The sequence below is a fragment of the Oenanthe melanoleuca genome, chromosome 5 (genome assembly GCF_029582105.1).
Source record: "Oenanthe melanoleuca isolate GR-GAL-2019-014 chromosome 5, OMel1.0, whole genome shotgun sequence".
NCBI classification, from domain to species: Eukaryota; Metazoa; Chordata; class Aves; order Passeriformes; family Muscicapidae; genus Oenanthe; species Oenanthe melanoleuca.
In genome coordinates this window covers 15,867,272-15,889,632 of record NC_079339.1, presented here as the reverse complement: position 1 = coordinate 15,889,632, position 22,361 = coordinate 15,867,272, and the positions used below count along the sequence as shown (strand labels likewise).

General features: G+C 47.2%; 2 protein-coding genes across 5 annotated transcripts in view; one reads left to right on the top strand and one right to left on the bottom strand.

Moving 5' to 3' along the window:
- The window catches only part of LSP1 (lymphocyte specific protein 1), a 48,067-nt gene extending 35,220 nt beyond the window's left edge, over nt 1-12,847 (top strand). For all 3 annotated transcript variants that reach the window (XM_056493973.1, XM_056493975.1, XM_056493974.1), the window contains 3 exons: nt 799-879; nt 1,742-1,856; nt 11,477-12,847. In XM_056493973.1, coding sequence (XP_056349948.1) covers nt 799-879; nt 1,742-1,831 — 171 coding nt within the window. In that variant the 3' untranslated portion in view covers nt 1,832-1,856; nt 11,477-12,847. The remainder of the gene's footprint in view (nt 1-798; nt 880-1,741; nt 1,857-11,476) is intronic.
- Nucleotides 6-22,125, bottom strand: PRR33 (proline rich 33). 2 transcript variants are annotated; one of them, XR_008840742.1, is made up of 3 exons: nt 22,037-22,125; nt 16,344-16,479; nt 6-348 (listed from the first exon to the last, which is right to left on the bottom strand). XR_008840742.1 is itself a non-coding variant. In XM_056493972.1 (3 exons), exons 2-3 carry the CDS (start codon nt 16,362-16,364, stop codon nt 5,870-5,872), a joined length of 1,668 nt encoding a protein of 555 aa, XP_056349947.1. In that variant the 5' UTR covers nt 16,365-16,479; nt 22,037-22,125; the 3' UTR covers nt 2,686-5,869. The 2 variants fall into 2 exon arrangements, 1 of the variants encoding a protein (XP_056349947.1); XM_056493972.1 differs by lacking the exon at nt 6-348 and adding an exon at nt 2,686-7,516.
- Nucleotides 22,126-22,361: the final 236 nt, after the last annotated feature.

The following is a 22,361-nucleotide window of genomic DNA, read 5'->3' as shown; positions in this document are numbered from 1 at the left end:
TACAGCCCTTGAAGGACTTGCCTTGCTTGTGCTGGAGGCAGGGACTGGTCCCTGGGCACAACATGCATTGTCCTTGTTTATCCTGTTGGTACATCTCGTTTGTGGTGCCTACAAGCTCTAAAGGCATCTATGTTAGAGGCCTTCCATCACTTTGTAAGGTTTTGCACCTTGGAGATTCAATTTTTCTGACAGGGTCCCCAGTTGTTCCTTGGTGGTAGATCCAAGAAAACCTCTGTGTTGCTGGTTGAGGCTGATTTGAAGTGGGAATAAAATCAGCTAGTGGGGAGAATGCACGTGTCTCCTACACGGGCTTGGGCTAAGCTCCAGTTGTCAGGCATGAAGTTGCATCTAGTACAAAAGTGATAAATGTTGTAAACTTGGAAAATGCAGAGAGAATTATGTATTGCTCTCAGTGATTGCACTTTCTGACTTTTCTGTTGTGGGTGAGGCTGGTTCTGTAACACGTTGGTTGCAAATCTATTTTTATGAGAGCAGAATTCCTTATGGTGAAGAAGCCTTGATGTTTACATGTCCTAAATAGTTAATGAACTTAAGAAAATAAACATCTTGGAGCTAATTCAGACTCTTGTGGAAGAATGATAGGAAAACATAAAATATACTGGGAACAGGAAGACGTTTTCATAGTCATGGGTTTTAGCAGCAGCTGTTATAGGTCAGATGATGTGATATTATAAATAAAAAAAAAGGAGGTCAGATGTGTGGGTTGGAAATGGATGTGAACAAAGACACGTTCTGCAGCATTAACAGTGAAGGGTAATGAAAACATCATCTTCTCAGGATATTGTGGCTGGAGACATTGTGAGTAAAAGAAGTCTTTGGGAACAGAAGGGGAGTCCCAAACCTGAGAGCAGTATCAAGGTGAGTTGCTGTCTGTGGTTGTGAGAGCACTTGCTCTGCTGAAAAAGAAAAGAGCAGATGGATGGGTTGGAAGTATTGAGAAGATGATATTCTGTAGGGACAAGGGCTGCCTTTATCTATCAATGCAATTGCATGCTTAAGAGCTTTTCCTAAAAGTGAGTTGCTATTGGTTCAGCTCTAGTGAAAGTGGGGGCAAAAATACTTTTATATCCAGTAATTCTGAAAGGTCTCTTGAATAGCATGTTCTCAGCACATGAGCTGGGAGTCCCAGCCTTCTAGGCTCAAATGGAACTGCAAATTTGAGTAATTTTGCTCTTGCTATGCTTTTTGGCACTGAGAGTAAACAAAACGTGCAAAACTAAGTGGAGCTGAACCTCAGACAGTATCACTTGCAGATGGATTTTGTTGGAACATATGTGGAAATGTCTTCTAAAATGCATCAAGCAGCTACTGCTCAAACTGTTTAGGCTGAGAGAGGAAGATCAAAGTATCTTGTCAGTCCTAGTGTTGAAACTGCCAGTATCTGGTAAATCCCACAATCTCTTGCCATGGATAGAAGCAACCCTGGCTTGGGGGTCTGGGCTTTTAGATGAGCCTTCCCTCCCAATGCATGCATTGAATCTTCTTTCCTATTGCATATCCTGTTCTTTTTGTGTTACCTTATGCTTATAGAAGGTGGAGATGGATCTGTGCAGAGAGTTTGTGTGAAGGAGGCAAGAAGGCAGTACAGAATGGGCTGTCTCCAGGCCCTCTGGGATTAAAGGCAATTTATGTGCTCCTCTGGCTTCAGTTATTTGATTTTTGACTGCCTATTTAATGGAGAAAAATTCTGACTTTGGCTTTTCCTTTCTCTCCTGTTCAGTCCATTCCTTCTGGCAAAAAGTATAAATTTGTTGCAACAGGCCACGGCCAGTACAAGAAGGTGTTGATAGACGATGCTGCAGAGCAATAGCATGTCTGAAGAACTCATTAACCAGGTAGGTGGGATGTGACTCTGCTCTGTGTAACAAACTCCTGGGCTGTTCTGGCAGGTTCTTTCTGCCAGCAGCACTTGGGGTGAGTTGGAAGTTGGAAGGTGCTCTATAGGAACAGCTGGAGCCTTGCTTCTGGGCCTGACTGTCTGGGCTGGGATAGAGTGGGTACACAGCAGGGGTTTGATTTTTGGTCTCTGCCTTCCTGATGCTGCTAGGAAGCTGCATACCTCTGTTAGCTGAATCTGCAGGGCAAGTCCCTGAGCTACTGCTGTTTGGGTGAGGATGTGTTTGCCTTTGCTAGTTCAAAGGAATGGTCCTATCTGCTGTCTTTCCTTATGCTCTCTTAAGTCCCAAGGAGTAGATAGCTGGAGGTTATTCTGGCTGAGAATGGGGGCTGATGTACTTCTGAAATTCAAATGTTTCTGGGGTCCAATTCCCAGATTTACTGAATTAATCAGGGAGAAAACTTTTAATGACTTCAGTAACCTCTTGGAATCAGTCTGTAATAAGGTTGCAGCAGGAAGGATGTGAACATCTGCTGTACTGGGTAGACCAACAGAGCAGAAAGGACTGTTCTCTGATGTGCAGTATGGGGAAGGCAGAGCTGAGTTGCTGTCTCTGTGCTCTCTTGAAATGGTCTTTGAATCTCATGTTCCTATTGTGTTTATGCTCATAGATACCCTGGTGTTATCTTGAGTGGATGATAGTAGAGGGTTGTGGCAATAAGGAGGAATAGCATAGAGGGAGGTGATAACTGGTTGGATCCAACTGGGCAGCATCTGGCACAATGAGTGGAGAGGAAGTTGAGGGTGAAAACAAGCTCATTCTCTTTTTTTTTTTTTTTTTCCCTACTGTAAAAAAGAAGCTTTATTTCATTGCCAAGGTTAAAATAGCTCTGCCTGCTACAAAACACCTTTTGTTTCTGAATTCTTCTGGGGCCTGTGTTCCTTCTTTCCACTCCTTCCCTCCCACCCTTAAGGAGCTGGCTTCTGAGTGTTGCATATTGTTTTGTTTGTTTAGGCTTTTTTTTTTTCCCTTTTGTAGTGCCCATTTAGAGGAGACGCCCTTTTGAATGCTACTTTGAGATGGGCAGCAGGACAAGCCCAAGACTGCCCGAAGCTATGTTTTTAGTCCACAGAGCTTGCATCCTTAGCTTGCTTCTCTGCCTGTGACTTTGAAGAAACCTGTTATAAGGTCTCCCCTTTGATCAGTCTCCTCTTTCTCCCAAAGTCTGTTTCAGTGTACTAAATGAGAACCTACTGAGCTTCAGCTCTCTACAGCAAACAGGTTTTGCTAGGCTGTCAGCAGGTTTTGTTTGCCCTACATGAGTTTCTCTAAGCTGCTCAAATGAAAGTGCCTTTGGCTCTGGTCTTTGTCCAGCATCCTTTCCTGAAAGGCAAGGCACTATCACAGGATGTCCTCTAGGATCCATGCAGCGCTCCAAGCAGCCATGGCACAGCACTGTTGTTCTCTGAGTTTGTTCTCATGGAAGCATTGGAGTTTTTTTTGCTGTGAATAGCAAAATGGCTGTGATAGCTGGAGGAGCTTATTTCTGTTCTTATGTTCTTACCTGTCTGTTTTATATGCTGTGAGCTCCCTGCTCCCCAGCTCCTCTATACCACCTTGAACTATGCTCATCCTTTTTCCCTACTGCTGGATCACTGTCATGGCCTTCTTGCTCTCAAACCCTTCTGGCTCACCCCTGTCACTTGCTTTACACCACCTTAACAGCTTTCTAGTTGCTTAAACACAGGTGTGGTTGGTCTTCTCTTTTTTTTTTTTTTTCTCCCTCCCTTCCTGGGCTGTAGGACCTCGCTGCAGGGTATGGAATAAGTTTTTTTTTTTTTCTCCAAGTGTCAGTTTGGGCTTCTTAGCAACTGCCTGATGCCATTTGGCATTGAAAAATAGGCAAATTCTGAATTCTGTGCCCAGTAGCATTCTTCTTCTCTTCCTCAGCACAGCAGCTCAGGCTGGAGCCCACCACAATGACTTCAGTGAACAGCCATGTTGCCTACAGAGGTGTCTGTGATTCTCTGCAGGACTTGCCATGCTTGCTGTGTGCCTCTGCTCTTTGCTTTTGGGGTAAAAGGGCTAATCTATGTACCTAGATCTGCCTTCCTCTGTCTCCTTGTGGGAACTGCTCTCCCCAGCAGCATTTCCCCATCCTTCATCCATGTGCAGTGGGGCTGGGTGTGAATGCAGCCTGATTGGAAGCCAAGCAGGTGCAAAAGCCTGTGAGGTGAGAGTTGCTGGTTTGCTTTGGGTGATTGTCCTTGGTGCAGGACAAAAGCTGTTTTAAAGCACAAGTGCTTCTTAATCCACCTTGGCTTAGTCTCCCAAATGTAATCAATGTTGGGTGCTCTGCCTCATGCTAGTGCTGTGGCTCTTGTGCATACAGACCTTTGTGCAGAGGCATCCATCTGGCTGTGCTGCAGTAAGGTGCCATTTATCACTCTCTGGTAAGGTTGCCTTTATCTGCATTACATGTTTTATGCTGCACTCTTTAGATTTTTTGTTTGTGCTGCTGCATGGATGTTTCTCTGTAGCCTTCTCTTGCAGCAATGTTAAGTTTTCCTGCAGAGGCTTACCTAGGATTCACTTGTGATTACTGACACATTTCCAACCTCTTTTTACCTTTTTCTTTGAAAACTGGGGGTTTGAAGAAATCCCCACTTTAGATAATTGGGCTATTCTTCCTACTTGATTTTTGTGTTTCAAGCAGGGAAGGGGTTACAGAATAGAGATAAGACCGGTAAAGTGAAAACTTAATTGAAGGTTTGCTAAATGAACTGCTCTTATAGCATCACTGCAAAACAGGAAGACTTCAAAAAAAGGCAAAAGGGGCTCTTTGTTTTGTTTCTAAGTCTGTTTGCAGTTTGGCTTGAGGAACAGTTGGTCAGTTCCATATCCTCTGTACATGGAAAAGAAAACTCTGTAGGCAGCTCTTTATATTCCTTTTGGACTAAACATAGCACTCCTATATTAGCTGTATAGGAATACCCCAGCATGTGATCAAATCCCTTGTGAAACAGAAATAACCCATCTCCCAGCTTTCATCCTCATAAGCCTGCTGGCAGTGGAGTTGTAAAGGGTCATACTGGAAAGCCCAGTTGTCTGTGGGTGGGCAGAGTTGGGGATTTTCCTTTCAATGCCTTTTTTTTAGGACATCAGGGACAAGCAAGTGTGCAACTGTCATGATGTTTGCCCTAAAAACGAGACTCCATGTGGTTAGCAGAACCCCTCAGAAACCAGCACCTTGTTAAATACCAAATTGGATACCCATATGCTAAAGCAGGGTCTTGTTGGCTATCGTGGAAACATTAACCATCAGCTGTTGTGGAGAAAACATGGTAAAATACATAACAGAACTTGATTACTGAAACAAAATTATTCTTCTTTGCATTATTATTTAGTAGACTGGCCTAGGAGGATGTCAGATGATGCCCATTTTGCTAGGCAGAGGAGCTGCTTGGTGACAACAGGATATCTTACTCTCTTCTCTGTGCTTTGGGTGGAAGGATGCTCTTCCATTTTGTTTTCAGAAAATGAGCATGGGGTAGACTTTCTGTAGAGAATATAGAGATTATGTTCATCCCCTTTGAGTTTGTTTTCTAAGTCCCCTAGAGATGTGGAGCAACCCAGATTCCTTCATCTCATCTGCAACCGCTGTTGTTCCTAGTATCTATCTCTTAGATAAATGCAACAAAAAAATTCCAATTCCTTTATCTTACTCTAAACTGATCTTCTATAGGCAGCTTGTCCTCTTCAGTGTGTGCCTTCACTCTCTTACTGCATCCAGTGATTGTTGACTTTTAAAAACAAGCATGTTTGTTTTCCTGTGACCTGTGGACATGGTAGTTACGCATTTGAGCTTTTGAATGTATGGAGAGTAACCCTTAAACCTGCAGCATGGGGCTGCTGGCTTGGAGGGGTTTTATTTAATTTCCTTTTTTCCCTTACACTTGCCTGTAAACTGGGTGGTTGGTGCCCCTGTAGAGGCGTGGAGCAGCCTGGCCTCAGTTGACCGACCATCCTGACGCCGTTCTGTTGAAGCTCTTGCTGTGCTCCTCGGCCCCCCTGGGTCGGAAGCGGCTCACCTCGAACACGGTGCTGATCTTTGTCATGGGTTTGGCAGCCAGTTCCTTCAACTTCCGTGCGTCGAAGCGTGGCTTGTGTAGGAGGATGGGCAAGCGGCGGGGAAGAAAAATGCTCTCTTCCTTCTGTGGCTTCTTCTCTTCTGCTCGTTGCTTCCTCTCCTTGGTGAGTGCCACCTGGTATAAAATGGCATCCCACATCCTCGTGGCTTTCGATTTAACCAGTGTGCAGTCTTGCTTGATGACTGCTTGAGCAGCATCCTCTTTATTCCCTTCCTCCTGTCCCAGCTTTTCTGGCTTGGACTCTGGGAAGTTGGTTGCTTCTGGCTGCACCATCAAGTGCTTCTTGAGGCGATGCCAGGCACTGGCTCCAGGAGGTCTTGGTGCTTCTACTGATGGTGGTGCTGGCTCAGCCTTGGGGGGACAGCTGCTGTTGGGTGAGCTGGGAGTCATCTGTTCAGGGATGTGTTTTGCCTTGGAGTCTGTGGAGGTGGACCCGGTGCCATCAGCTTGTGCTGGAGTCGCTGTTGCTGGGCGTGCTTGTCTCCAGGGAGCACTGGATGTTGATGGGTTTAGGGTGTCTCTGTCTTGCTTGGGTAATTCAGGAGGCGTCTTGGAGCCGGGTATTTCGGTGTCACTGCCATGGGTTGTAGGCTTATTGGTGTGGGCATCAGATGTGCTGGGCTTCTCAGTAGGAACAGGCCTGGGAGCTTGATCAGGAGGCTTTGTCTCGGCAGCAGGAAGGAGGGCAGGTTTTGGTGAGGGGGGAGTGACCTTGCTGTCTTTAGGTGAGGTGGGTGTCTGCTCTGGAGACGGTTCAGAGCTGCTTGTTTGAGGCGCTGGGGAGGTAGGCCTTGTGTCTTCATGGCTGACAGTTCCTTGGGTCGGGTTTGGTGTGGGAGTCTTAGCCCTGGGTGGCTTGACACTGTGGAAATACGTGTTCACCTTGGTGACACAGGTAACCTCCGGTGCCCGTTCTTTACTGGCTGCGTTGGAAGGAGGAGGCTGGGGGAAAGCAGGCACGGAAGGGTCAGACGGAGAGGGAAGGTGGGAGCCCTCAGGCTGCTGTGGAGTCTCAGGAGCCCCTGGCTTGTGCAGCAGGGGCATGGCCGAGCAGGCGGTGAGCCTGACGTGCTCGGCGATGCGCCGCTGCTCGGTGACCTTCAGCGTGAAGGGCTTTCCCTTGCGGAGCGGGGAGGGGGCGCGGGGCTGGGCGGGCCTGGCGGAGAGCTGGGCTGGCAGGGCCGCGGGGCGCTCTGCCCTGGGCTCGGGAGGGGCCGCCGCGGGGCCGGGGCGCTCTGCCCTGGGCTCGGGAGGGGCTGCCGCGGGGCCGGGGCTCTCTGCACGCTCCTGGTCGGGGCTGGCCTCGCTGACGGGCGAGAGGCTGGAGCGGAAGGCCTTGCCCTGCTCCGAGGCCAGCATGGCGTTCTTCCTGGCCGCCCTCTTCAGCAGCCGCTGCAGCCGCAGGTTGTCCTTCCCCGGCTTCGGCAGCGTGGGAGGGGGAGAGAGGGGGTGCTGGTTGGAGACAGGCTGGGTGGAGGATGATACTGTTATCAGCATTGTCATTTCCTGCAAGAAAAGACCGAGTTTAGAATTGGTGTGGGCTTAGCCCTGGGCTGGATTCGGAAATATTTATTCGCAAGTCCTCCTCTTCCTCTCTAAAAGCTGAATATGGAGTCAACATTGTGGGAGAAGAGCATCGCTCTTTGTTTTGTCGTTCTGAGGTAACCTCAGCTGGTGTTGAGGGTGGGTGTGGCAGGGCAAGAGACATCCTGTGTGCCAAACCTGGAGCCCTTCTGCTCCTGGCATTAGCACGGTGAGAGCTCCTGGGCACCCCAGGCATTCGTGTCTTGGCAAGTCCTAGTGGGACTTGGAAGGAAACGTCAAGGGAAACAAAGTGGGGTTGAAACTTTGAAGCTTTGAAACCTCTCCAGAAGCAAAAAGCAGGGATGTTTAATGGCTTTCCAAATTTCAGTTATTAACTCTGTGATATGATGTTACATACAGCAGAACAGCCATAAACTACATGTGTCACTTGAATCAAAGCACTGGCCTTGATTTGTTTCAGCTGGCATGAAAACACCCTGTGAAATACAGGGCTTCTCAGAAGCTCTGTTTATCAGTGAGGAAGTGCTTTGACACAGCACTGACTCTGGCTGATCTTGCTGAAGAAGCACAGGGACAACATTTTCCTCCAGGATAAAACCAAGTTTTCTCTTTCTCCTTGGGAAGCTTTGCCCCTGTCTTGCCTTTGTCACTCATTCTTGAATGAAGCAGAAGTGGCTTGTGCTGTGTCAGGTCTGATCTCCAATGGCAATTGCAGCCCTTTGGCCAGTGCTGGGCTGTTCTGCACAAATTCCTGGCTGCTTTTCCTGCTCTTGCTCATCACAGCCTCCTTTCTGGTGAGTGCTGCTCGGTGGGCTCACTGACCACTGGTCAGGTGAGCACAGTGGAGCTAAGGGTCTGTTTTGGGGATTCCAAGATAAAACTAGCCTCAGTTATCTCCTTTCTCTTCCTGAGCAAGCTGGGGAGCACCAAACAGCCTCTGACCTGCAGTGACTCTTTGGCAGCCTCAGGAAGGAAATCTGACTCTATCCTGGCTCTTGCTCAGCACAGAGTTGCTGAGTTTTGCTATGAAATGAGGCATAAATCACTGAGCCCCTTAATCCCTGGTGCTGGATGCAACTGAGCATCCTGAAACAAGGAAGAGGAGGGCAGGGTGATGTCAGGCATGCCCAGGGGGGCTATTTATTTTGTGTGCTGGGTGGCTCCCAGCCTGCTCTGGTTACTGTGGGTGTGTAAAGTGATATCTACTGTGAGGGAAAACTATCCCGAATAAAACTCTGGAAAGTGCAGAACAGCTATTTGTGCTTGAGTGCCCAGTGCTGGCTTTGGGCTTGCAGTGCTGCTGTCAGCACTAGGCTGGGAAGGAGCTCCATACCCAGCAAGCAGGTGGTGTGCCTGCCAAAACTGGTTGGGGATGGGGGAGAAGGATGCCTTTTTTTTTTTTTTTTAAAGGCAGCAGCAAATAAAAGCACTGAAGAGGTGGCATGTTGAGCTCAAAAGCGTCAAGGTGGATGAGCTGCCCTGCAGAGGCTGTGGTGGGCAGGGTATAGGCAGTGTCTAGCAAATGCTGCATTCAGTACTGGAAAGACATGGATCTGTTGCAGCAAGTCCTGAGGAGGACCACAAACTATCAGAGGGTTTGAATACCTCTGTGAGGACAGGCTTGCAAGAGTTAGGGTTGTTCATCCTGGAGAAGAGAAGGCTCTGGGGAGGCTTCATTGTGGCCTTTTAAAATGTAAATGTGGCTCATAAAAGGGATGGGGACAGGCATTTTAGTAGGGCATGTTGCAATAGGACAAAGGGTAAAGCTTTTAAACTGAGAGAGTAGATTCAGACTATAGATATAAGGAAGAAGTTCTTGGGGTTTTTTTTTAATGATGAGGGTGGTGAAACACTGGAACAGGTTTCCCAGAGAGCCCTATCCCTGGGGAACATTCCAGGTCAGGCTGGAGGGAGGTCTGGGCAGCCTGATTTAGTTGCAGATGTCCCTGTTCATTGCATGGGTGTTGGATTAGATGACCTTTAAAGGTCCCATTCAAGCTATTCCATCATTCTGTGATTTACTTTAGCTGTAGGCATGAGAGACCTGCTGTTTTCTGTGAGGGGGCTTGGAGGGGATTTGTGTCAGCTGGGGTTGACAACTGTTGGACATTCCCAGTGTCTTACCAGCTTCATTCCTTAGGCACAGGGCTGTCATTAGGATTTGCTTTGTTCCAGGAGCTACTCTTAGAGGCAAGTCTGCACTGTTCCAAAAAAAGGCTGAGAGCCCATTCCTTTCTCATATACCTGCTTTCTTCCCCAGCCTCATGGGTATTTTAGGTTCTTCTGAGTCTCAAAATGTCTCAGTTGGAGTTTATGTAGGTACTTTTGTGTGACACTACTCTGGCTCTGTTTGTGTAGGAATTGGTAATTACTTGTGGGGTTTTTTGTGCCTTTTTTTTAAAGTCTGCTGAAGGGTGAGCAAATACTTCATGGTAGGATTTATTGTGGAATGACTTAATCTGTTCCTGTTTAATATGGTCCCATGGACAGCCTGTACTGCACAATGAGCTATGGTCCAGCAGCACTGGTAAACCAGATTTATAAGGTTCACCTGCTTCAGGCTTGTGTAGGGAATACTAAAGAGGCAGGGCAGTGAACTTCCCAGCTACTGATCAGCTCTTGGAGTGTTTTCCTTGTCCTATGGGCTGCTGCACTCCAGAAAAATGCAGCTCCGCATGAGTCAGGGAAGGATCTTGCCTGGGATTTGCTGTAAACCACCAGATGCTACTGAGGAGGGCATGGGGGCTCCCAGAGTTGAAAGTTTAGTATGCACACACCAGGAAAATCCCTCTGCTCCCAAAGTCAGAGGCTGCTTCATGCTGTATAACCTCAAGATTTGTTGTCTCTTACAAAAGTCTGTGCTCTTAAAATCACTCTTGCTGCTATCCCAGCATCCCATCTGACTTGAAACCTGCTGTGCTGTGGGTCTTGGAGTCCTTATGAGTGGTAACTTCCATGGCATGTGACTGTATTGGAATCTGTGAGCTTGACTAATGAAGCAGTAAGATGTTAGGAGACAGCAAAAGGAAATCAGCTGTTAATTTATTTGTCTTCCCTGTCATGCCTGGCTTTGTTTTGAGTCTCCTTCAGAGCTTTCTGTGCTCAGGGGAAATTCTCATCAAGAAAGATTTGTCTTTCCCCTTGCCATCTAATGAAACAAAAGTAAAGGGACAGACAGATTTGCTCTATTGCCAGTGGAAAGGCTGGAGCTGAAAACCTGGGGACAATAAGGGAAGCACTGCCTGAAAAGCTTGTGTGGATTTGTGATAAGCTAGAAGGAATTGAATAACCTGGAAGTCAAGAGGCTTTCAAAGGGTTAAGCTTCCCTGCTGCTGGTTGGGTTCCCATGGGTGAATGGACTCTCACCCACTCTTGGACCCCAACTGTTCTCCTGACTTGGCTCCATTTGCAATCAGCCCCAAATCAGGAATAGTGGGGAGAGTGTCAGCATCCAGGAGTCATTTATCAAGTGATGGAAAAGTCATTTGTGTGCTGGAGTCCCTTGGCTGCACCAGCTGTTGTGCATGGAGCAGATGGAGAGCTGCAGGAACCCAACACTGCTGCAGATGGTCCCAAACAGAGCTGTGACTGTCAGGGGCTAGGGGGACACTCTCTGCTTTAGTGGCTTTCTTGGGCTTGGGAGGAAGCCTGGGAATCTCCTCCTGGGGGTGGGAGACAGTGTGGCAGGAGTGCAGCCATGGCCTCTGCTGGGCGTGCAGCATCTTTGCCATGAACATGGGCATTCCCAGCAAGGTTTCCTTATGCTAAAGCCTTTTGGGTGGGCTGATTCCCAGGGCTTTGTGAAAATGGATGGGAGAAACCCACCTGTAATTGCTAGAGGAGACAGTTTCTGTATAGCCCAGGATATTGCTCATGAGAGGCCAAATGGTGTCAATAACACTGTGTTTTCTTGTCTTGCAGCTCAGCTTGGTCCTGACTGAATGCAACCCTCCATGCCACTATTTCCTCTGCTCCACAGAAGATAATTGAAGGATGTTTCTCTTCTCCTGACTGCTGTCAGTCTGCTTTGGGTACAGCCTGACTCCTCTTGGGGTTTGAACAATACCCCACACTGCCTCCAGATGGATGAAGGGAGCTAGATCAGCTGACAAAACTCATCCCTGTTTTAACTTTCTTTGTGACTCTTTGGCTTTTTTTTCCTATTTTTTTTTTTTTTTTTTTAATCTATCTCTGCTATGGAGGTGAGAGGCTCTGTTCCCTCTCCCTAAGTGTTGGAAGAGAGGGATCTGCTGCCCTGCTGAGCAGGCAAGGCTTTTGTTATGTGATTAAGAATTTCTCCTTTTGTGGCCCTTGGTGGCTGGGTGGTGGCAGAGAAGGGAACTCAACAGAAATCTGGTGAAGAATAGGTGTTTGAAAGGAGGGCAGGTTCTGAGTGTAAAAAGACTGCAAGGAGAATGTGATGCAAGTGCAAGGACCACTTGTCACTCTGTTGGTGCCAGCTGTGGGTGAAGTCTTCCCCTGTTTATGATGCAGCCTCTGTCCCTCTAGATCATCTGCTTTGAGGGACTCCCATCTGCAGGTCTCTGCATACAAAAATTACATTCAACTTAGTCCTCTTTTTCCTTTAGTTCCCAGATCATTCATTATTCAGTTATGTACTCATGCCAAAATGTTCCTGCCACTTTTCTGCCTCAGCAGGGCAATAGCAGCTTTATTTCAAACAGCTGCTGCCTTCCTCTGTCTAAAATGGATTGGAGATGTCCTTTCCCAGGTGAGGAGCACTGACCACTGGTGTTATCTCCCTTCCCTGGGAAAGTGATTTGCTTATTCTCTAACCTGTGGGCTCCAGTGCCAGAGTGTGAAACACTTCTAAAGGTTAGATGTGGTGGCACCTTGCTAACTTGTGAGCTCTGTTCCTGAAGCTGTGCAGGATATCTGGGAAATGGCTGCTGCTGGAAGGGATCTTGGTGAAATGGCATCCTAGTGAATTGTTTGTGGAGACCAAGGCTTGCTGTGACCTTGAGGAACTTAGTGCCTCAGGAGTGGCATTTCTGGCCTTGGCCCTGAGGTCTGCAAATGAGCTTCTAGGGTTGTTTCTGAACTCTCCCATGCCTTCATACTTCATGGTGTTAACATGTCCCCCATCCCCTCTTTAATCTCATTCCTACCTTCTTACCATGTCAACATAATTTTGCAACTTGTTTCTACCCTCCTGGAAGGAGGGCAGCTTGTTTTTCTTCTTGCATCAGTGTGCTTTCTGCTTAAAACTTTCTGCCCCATGGATTTTCTTTGTTTTTGATAAGCATTTAATAAAATTTGAAGATGTTGTAATGGTGGCAACTCTGAGAATTTTGTTCATATAGGAGTCTGCAGCAGGGCTGTTTTCCAAGACCTTGAAACTCTATGCTTGAATGTAAGGTGGAGGGGAAGAAGCATCAGTCTGAGTGACAAGAAGAAAAGGAGCCTGACATGCAGGAAGAGGCTTTCTGTGAGCCTGCCCCATTTAGATCCATGTTATTTTGCTGCATTTTTCATTGGGAATAATTGCCTCTAAAAGGGGAAGCAGTAGTGCTTGGGTGAGCAATGGATCAGCCTGCAGAGACTTCCTGGGGAGTGTGATCAGCCAGGAGAAGCACAGAGCTTAGCTCCCCAGGTAACAGACCAGAGAAACATCAGACTTCAATCACAATCACTGGTGATGTCAGCTATAAAAAAAAAAATTTAAAATTTCCTCTGTGTCCTGCTAATCCAGCTTTGATAAGGTCAGTATAGCTGTCTGTACTGGAACCCAGCACACTAATGAGCTGATGGCTCTATCTGGAACCATCCACCTTTTTATGGGGGTGACCTTCCAAGTAATAACACTTTTCTGGTGTAGAGACAATTAAGGGTTTCTGCTATCCTAACACTTTAGGAAGGTGTAGGTAAAGAGAGAGAAAATTCCAATATAATGTCTTTCTCTTATCTTTCTACTGATTGGTCCCTTGTTCTCTCCATCCTCTCCTTCAGTTCTGAGAGGTAGGAATTCAAGGAGCTCTGTGTTCTTCAAAGCACTGAGCAGCATGGCCCCATTTTCCTCCCTTCAGCCTTGCCTCTGCTGTGCTGGGATTTTAAAGTGAGGCTGGAGCAGTAGCAGTGTGGTGCATAGAGATGCTCTGGCTTGAGGTGAAAATAACACTAGTTTGTATGTGTGAAAACTGGTTGCACCAATTTTTCACCACAGTTCTGTAGCTGGCTGGTGGAAACAATGGCTGAAAACTTCTCCAGTTACTATTCCTGTGCCCTGCCAGTTTGGAGAGGGCAGAGAAGGCCCCAAAGGTTGTTTGTGTGAGATTCCTTCTCTAAGGAGGGTTAATTTGCAGAGTATATTTTCTCCACTTAAAGCCCTCAGGGACCTAGATGTAGTTTCAATAAACAGCTGCTTGTAATTCAGGTTGTGGTGACAGCAGAGAAGTGAGCAGGTTATGGGAGACCAGAGCTCTCTAGTGGTGGTCAGGAACCAGGGAGAGAACTGGCTCACAGCAAATGTGTGCAGCTCTTTATGAGGTGCTTGTATCTGCCAGGGGAAATGTTTCCACAGCTAAATTAACTGGACCATGTGCTGTTTCTCTTCCCAAAACAACATGGTGTGCTCATGGTGGTGGGACTGGCAGTGGAGTTAGCAGAATGGTGAAACCTTCCCCTACCTCCCCAAAAAGAAAAACAGGAATGCTGCAGCCCAGATAAGCTAGATATGCATTTTGGGCAATTCTAGGAGGGGATGAGGGCATGGAGGCTCATCTTTTCCCTCAGTAGGGACCTGTGGCTGATTTTGTGAGTGAAGGAGAGCAGACTGGTGCCATTCTGGAGCAGTTCCTGCTCTGGTGTTGGTCAGGAGCTGGCTGCTTCCTATCTTTCCTCTGTTCATTTTTCACAGTATTGTGGTTTTTGCAGCACTGGCATCGCAGAGGCTTTTGCTATGAGACCTTAGTTCTGTCTTCTGAGACTGCTGCATTTTGAGCAAGGACAAACTGTCACACTGAGTGAGTCTTAAGATTAGTCTTAGCCTGGAGGAGCAGTGATGCTTTCCTGGTCCCTGCATCCCCTGTGCTGCCATGCTTCCCCAAATTACCATCCCCATGGCAGGTTGGCAGTGCCCAAACAGAGAGACTGGGTACCCCTGTGTGGGCTCTTGATACTCTAAACTAGGGGCATACCTTGATGTGTTGTTTCACTGCAATTTCTTCTTTACCCATCTTGCCTAGATTTTGCAGAAGGGGAGCATCATTTTGGCAGCATTGGCTCTGAAATAAATCTGGGGGGGCTCCAGTGATACTGAAATGTGCTGCTTGTCTTACTGTGGCAGGCTTCAGGGCTGCTTTTTTCCCAACAAGGTTTAACAGATGAGTTCTATGTGGATGTATGCAAGCTGGGATTGAAAAGTGTGGTCTGTGACTATTGCAATGCTATAAAACAGCATTATCTAAAATTGGGGGAAACTTAAATATTGGAAACTCAAGTCTGTTTTGAGCGTTATGTCTTTATGTAGCCCTTGCTCTGCCTTGAGACTGGGGGCTGGACTTCATCTGTTTCTCTTTCTAGGTATAAAATAATTACAGGCTCATTTTTACATCTATACTAATGTATGTGTGTGCATGCTAATTAACAGATCTGCCCAACCCTTGAAGCTCTGCACTGGGCCTCTGGTGTGGATACAAGAGTCTAGAGTTTCCAAATGACTTTGTTTCTTGAAATGTGTCTGCAGCTTCTGCTCTTTGAAGGAAAGGTCAGCCTTGGGGACACCTGAGCCTGAATGTCAGAGCTTTGCCTCCTGCCACCACCACCTTTGGGAAGGAAAATAAACAAGCTCAAAGAGCAGGGTGGCTATAAATACTGAGATGGCAGCTGATATACTGCTGAACAAGGTTCTGAGGTTGGTCTGTTGGTAACTCCTTGCCAGCTCAAGACACTTTCCCTGATGCTGCATTTTATATATATATATATATATATATATATATATATATATCTGTATATGAGCAGGTTAAGAGAAAAAAATGTATTTCACATTGACAAAAGTGCAGTTGGAGCAAGGATTTACTTTAGAAATGGAGCCATTCCAAGGATCCTGATGTTGAGACAAATTCCAGGGAAATTGCATTGAGAAAAATTGCATTTTCAGAAATGTGCTTCATCTCTTCCTGATAACTCTTAGAAACAGTGGCTTAGCAGTGCTAAAGACAGGCATTAAATAAATAGAAAAAAGCCTCATGGACTTGGGACTGATGAGAATGATGGGAAGAATGGGGTAAGGTTGAGGAAAAGTAAAGGGGAGATACCACTGGGATTTATACAAGTGAGGGTTTTAAAGCATGAAAGCAGCAAATTCCAAGTGTCATTATTCAATGAGGTGCTTGGTTGAGTAGGTGGGTCTTCCCCAAGGTTGTGGAGTGGCTGTGAGCACCTTCACTGGTCTCCTGCCTTGCTCACCTCCTCTGGGGGCACAAACCAGCAGCTCCAGGCATTGGTCCTGACTCATCCTGCTGCTCAGTCATCATCCTCACTGTCAGCCTGTCTCATCCTTTTAGGGGTAAATAGTGTGAGGATAAGACCCAGCCCATATCTTGAATGGCCAAACCTATTTATTATATTTGGAGTGATACCTCACCTATATCTGGGATGTCCAAGCAGGATCTCCTGAATCCCACAGGGATTGTGCCTTGCTTGCCTAAAGCAGGTGCAGTAGGGACATGTCCCAGAGCAAACAAATGAGTGATGGAGGAACAGTCTACCACAAAAACCAGAAATCAATATTAACTGAATAAACCCCCAAAAGAAATGCATTACTTACTGATGTGTAATTTGTTTCCATCTGAAATCATTTGCATGTTGGGAGCATCATGTTACTCAGTTCGGTTTACAAAATTAACAGGAGCTTGTTCCTCTGAGATCATGTCAGGTGCTGGTTGCTTGGGACTTCTAGAGCCCTGCAGGTAAGTTCAAAACATCAGAAAGAAAAGTGATTATGGTAGCCACTAAGCACAAGAGGTTTCTCAAAAATAAATAAAGGGACTTTTTAAAAGCATGAAAAGTTCCACCACCTAAAATTAGTGTGAAGAGGGGCTATCAAGTAACACCATTGCGTGCTCCCAACTTTGGCTCTGCAAAGTTCAGCATCTTAAGTACTGGAGAGGTGAAGGGCAGAGGATGGTGGTGGTGCCAGGACAGCTATTTGAGCAGAGCAGCTCCAGGCAATGAAACCAGTTGGAGGCTTTTCAAGTTGGCTGGTAAGATTTACTGTTTTGCAAAAGTCAGGGTTGCAAAATGCAAATGTTGAGCTGTGCGTTGATTGTTACCTTCCCAAGAAAGGAAGAGAGCAAACTCTGGCTCTGTCTTGTTCCTGGTGAGGGGCATGCTATGTGCAGAGGATGCAAGTGGAGAAAATGCTGCACTGGGAGTAGAAGGGGTTTGGAGTTGATTAGTTTGGTGAGTTTTGGTTGAGGGGTTTATTGCTATCTCAGCTAGGACTGCTGAAGTGAGCTGGCAAGGATGGCACCAATGCTGGCCATTGTCCTGGGCAGCCTGTGAGCTGCCCAGGCACCATGCAGGTATTACTGCTTCTTGGCCTTGTGGCATTTCATCCCCTTTATCAGCTGACTTCCCAGGTTCTGCTTTTTCACAGGAGCCTTTGTGTGAATGCCATGGCAGCTGGGGGGTTAAACATGCTCCCAGGAATGGAGGCACATGAGAGCAGTTTCCTGGAGGTCTACAAATCAGTTTCATGCCCAAGCTAAGCTTGGCCTGTCTCATATGGCTTTTGAGATGCTGGTAAGCTATGCCACAAATCCAGCTCTGGAGGCAAATTCCTTCTGCTTCTCCCTGCCAAGCCTTGTTGCTCATTGACTCCTCTCTAATCTGAGTTACTCTGCCATGGAGCTCTTCCTTCATCCATTGGGGTCTGGCCCACCTGATGAGGCTGGTTCTTGAGGGAAGGGAGGTATGTGCTGGTGCTTTGGGGCGGGTGTCAGAGGTGAGCTCTCCATTTGCTTTCTTCCCCTCTGCCTCCCTGATAACTGGTGAGATCACGCTGCTCCTTATTGCAATGCACACCTCTGGAAGGATCTAGGATAGGTGCTCGGTCCTTCATACAAATATCCTAATGCAATTAATTCCTTTTTGACTGACAACTTCAATGTCTCAAAAATGCCCTTGTCTTCTAGCAGTGCTAGTGACTTTATGTGTCCCCAACACTGAAGATGTTGCTGGGAAAAAGAAACAAAAAACAAACAGGCAATAACAACCCAACTGAAAACTTAAGAAACCCCATATCTTGAGTAAGAATATTTTAACAGATTTTAGAAATGCCCAAGGACACATTATACCCTGCTCTAACCACACCAGCCTAATGCATGTATTTGCAGCTTGCACTGTAAGAATGATGCAAAGGGCTGGCTTGTGTTTGCACACACTGAAGGAGGGAGTGTTCAGATCCCTTCTTGTTTCTTATCAAAGATGTAGAGTTTCTGTTCTTGCAGGCTAAGAGGGGATAAGACAGGCAGATATTTCTACCAACCAAGTTTCACAAAAGGGATGACACACTAGAGACCTCTATGGAAATGTTGGCTGATTCCCTCCCACCAGAAGCAAGGAGGAGAACAGCAGTACCAGGAAGCTGAATGGAGGTGTACATCAGTAATATGGTCATCAATAGGAGGAGGCTTTTTTGTTGCCTTTTATTCTCCTTCTACTGCCTCTGAACTTCTATGATTCCATGAAGCCACAGCCAGGAGAAGGTGTTGGCACACTGAAGTTCCCCAGCCACCTTCCAAGATTCAGGTAGGTGAGCCCACAGCTTGGCAACTGCTCTCCTTGTTATCTGAATGACTGCTGCAAGAGGTGCATCACTGCATGGCAAACACTGCACCAGGTCACTTCTGGGGAAAGGAGAGGCAACCAAGGACAGAGCCTGAGCCCAAGTGCCAAGTAGATGGTATTAGAGGAGCCAGGGAGAAAAATGGTTTTTGCTCAGCCCCTTGGGGCTGTTTCAGATTCCCCAGGATCCCTTCATCACCAGTAAAATTACAGTGATCTGCTGGTGCTCAGGGGAGCTGGTTGTAAAGTTGAAGGTAATTTTGATCTCTTCTTGACTGGCTGCATAAAACAGGTCATTAGATTTTGCCCAGGAACAGAAAATAATTATATATATATGTATTTATATTCTGTCCTTTCTCTGCATGTACTTACTTAGCCACTATCTGATCTGCCTTTTTATTGACAGCTACTTCAATTAACTTGGAAAGAGTGCTCAATGAACACAGGGCATCTACTCTAACCTTGAACTGCTGAATAAACCTCCCTGCAGAATCCCTTTCTCTGGGGTGGGATAAAGAGAAGAAAGGGCGTAGGGGAACTGTATAAAACTTATTTTGCCTTCTCAAATGGCTTTGTGATTCCCATTTCCCCTCTGCTCTAAATCATGGTAAAAGGTTTATAACTGAACATCATAAAACAGAAAAAACACATCCCCATGCTCTCCCAGTCAGCTTAATACATTTTTCTGGATACCTTCAATTATTTCAAGGCTGATATTTGTAGAAGCAGACAAACATGCCAAACCCAAAGTCTCTGTATCATGCAAAAGAGTAAAAAATGTTGCTTTGAAATCATTCAAACATGACTTTTGAGAGGAGGGAGGTATAAAGAATCATTCAGATGTGATCTCAAGTAAAACACATTTTTCCTCATAGCTAAATCCACCTTGGATAACTTAACCATTTTTGAATGGCAGAAGGTGTCAGTGAAAGTTCCTCTGTAGCTCTACCATGAAGGTGTAAGTGCAGAGTCTTGGGCAAGTCTGGGTGGGGAAGGACCTCAGGAGCTCCTCTGGCTCAATTGAGGGCTAAAGCAAAGTCTGCTTTGGAAATATATCTGTTTGTTCAGTGTTGGAGAGTAATGGGTAGATAGGGATAGGTATTGCTTTATCTCAGAAACTGGATCTCTCCTGGGCTGTAAGAGTACCAATTTTATAGGGAAGGATGTAGCTGATTTTATTTACAAACTCTGTAGTCTTTAATGAACATGTAGGATTCCAGACTTCCAGGGCTGTAGAGGTTTTCAGATGAACTTTTCCAGTGTTATTTCAGCTCGCTGACTGAATATTAACCAGCCATGGAGGCAATGATCCATGAAAATGCTGCCTGCTGACTGGTGGGCAGTGAGCACAGGGAAAGGATATTTGAAAAAAAAAAAACCCAAAAACCATACCCAAACAAAACACACACAGGCCTTTGACCAAGGTGCCCATCTTTATGCAGTTTGTAAAATTATCTGGGCCAATGTGTGTGCATTGTAAAAGCATCTCCCCTGAGTGCACTGGCTGCTGCAGTAGGTCAACCAAAAGCCAGAAAAGATGAGAAGAGCTGATTACAGCTTCCCTGCAAGTGGCCTGGCAACACAATAACTTCATGTGGCCCATCTCAAATAGTCAGTCTGAGTGTTCCTACCTGCCAAGAAGAAATGTGGGCCAGGCTACCTATGGAAACTTGTCTAGATCTCTGCTCCAGCCTCTAGTTTCTGTTCAAGGAGGGGCTCTGGTTTGCTGTATCCTCTCCCAGGTGGAGATGCTGTCATAGTAAAAGCATGCCAGGCTCTGGCTTGAGGTCAGCTGGCAGAGGGACTTCTTGTGGTTTGAGACCCTGGTTTGTGTCTGTGACCTCACATGTGCTCTTTGTCTTGGTGCTGACTCCTAACCTGGCAGCTGGTGGGAGAGAGGGGCTCCTCCCATGGCAGGTGCTTGCTGCACCCTCACCCAAAGGAAATTGGGTAGCTTTGGTAGCTGTGCAGGCACAGCTGGGATTGTCTCTCCCTCATCTGGTCTCTGTGATCAGCAGGGAGTGAGGTACTTGGTGTTTGCTCGCTCTCTAGGCTGATGTGGCTGTGCTGTGGCAGCTCTAAGGAGAGCCCCAGTCACCTTGCTGCTGGTGCAGGGAGAGCAGATGATGTCAAGACAGCAAAAATCGTATATCCTAGAGCAGGAGCATCTAAAGTATCAGGAGACAAAGCTGATGAGGAAAATGTGGCAGGTTGTGAATGAAACTGCCATGTGCAGGAATCAAGAGGTGAAATAATGACTTGATAGAGAATGTGTGAGAAGTAGAGTGTGTGGCTAAGGTATGAAACAAATGTTGGAGAGGCCTGCAGTTACATCCTAAACTGAATATAGAGACCTACAAAGAAAGGACAATAAAAAACTGGGCTATGAGGAATGAGCCTTGGTTGTGAACCAGGTGACAGCAGAGCTGATGTAAGATATGTGCATCAGACAAAGCTTTTTTTTACTGAGGGATGGAGAAGGAACCCTCAGTCCCATGGGAAGAGGGGTTCAGATCATGCTGGGACTGGAAATAAGGTGCATGACATGGTCATGAGTGTTTTGGCAGAGGCAGTCCATAGGATGCAGATGTCCTTTGGGACAGTACCAAGCAGAAAGGCCATGCTCCCAGGGTTTGGTGATGGGGAAGACAGAGCATGAACATGACATGTGATCTAAAGATGGATGTTGTCAGGAGCAGTCACTTTACTTGTTCAGGAGCTGAGTGGATTCTGCAGGCAGCAATGCTTGGTTCTCACTATTTGAAAATGGAGCTGCAGCAGAGATGTCTGACTACCTGTCCTTCCCATTGCTTGTAGCAACCTCACGTTTGTCAAGATGCTGAGAGTGAAATCTGAGTGATGTGAGCACTCCCCTGCCAGTGCACACAAGCAGCACCTCTCTGGTGGAGGCTGTGCACCCATCCCTGCAAGATGCTCGTGCTGCTCCTGCCAAATGGCTAGCAGCAGATGGGCCCAGGGCAGAGTTCAGGTCCACATCTGCTGGGGAGCACCCTGCAGTAAGCCCAGGCTCCACATGCACACACACACCCACCACAATGTGCTTTCTTTTGAGCTGATGGATCTGGTGGCAGGGCTGAGTTGTGGCACCCATTGCAGCAGGGACAGTCTATAGCTGGCAGGAGGGCACAGGGGGCTGGTGAAGGCTGTTGCCAAAATGGGCCCATCACAGACATGACAAGAGAAACAGCTGGGAGCCTCTCCTCCCATGCATCCCCACTCTGCTGCCACTTTGGGCAAATATGGTATTTCTTGGAGGTGAGCCCAGCTGGTGGAGAGCCTGAGGGAAAGGAGCCAGTGGAAGAGCAAAACTGCTGGGTGGCTCCGAAAGCACAGTGTGAAAGGCACTCTGCTGTGTTAGTGCTTTGGGCAGAGCTGGAGGGGGAGTGGAGGTGATGATACCAGCTCTGGCCATGTGTTCCCATGCAGCTGCTGCTCTCCTCACAGCACAGGGTGCCCACCCATCTCCCCACCCCAGCCAGCAGCCTCCCACATGGTGCCAGGGCTCTGAGCATGGATGCACTGTCCCCCTCCCACCTGACAAAGAACAAAAGCATTGGCTGGAGGTGGGTTGCAGGAGGGAAGGGAGGGGATAAGCTGCAGGACAGCCGGGAAAGGCAAGCTGGACAGGAGATTTTAGCTCATGCATATTACCTGGTGACTGGGAGGCTGCAGCACTGTGCTCCCACTCCACGGCGTTAAAAGCTCGTCTCTACATCCTCAGATGGGGACCCTTTCTTGCAAGCAGCAGGGAAAGAGTGGGCAGGGATCAGTCTGTGACCTGAGCCAAGAATCCCGCCTGCCCCAGAGCTGCTGAGCTGCTGCAGGCGGGGGGAAGGGGGTGCCGGCCGGGCACACGCTGCTGTGCTGCTGGGGAGCCCTGCCAAGGGAAGCTGAAGCCTGGGATGGTCAGTGAAATGGAAACCGGGAACCACAGGGTTGTGCGAGGCACTGCAATCCTCTGCTGGAACAGTCGTGC

Bases quoted from the DNA above. Each gene is read 5' to 3' on its own strand.
- PRR33 (XM_056493972.1), bottom strand. From the start codon at position 16,364: ATGGAAACAAATTACACATCA. The intron at 7,517-16,343 runs GTAAGTAATGCA...CTTTTCTTGCAG, and splicing joins TGGAAACAAATTACACATCA to GAAATGACAATGCTGATAAC.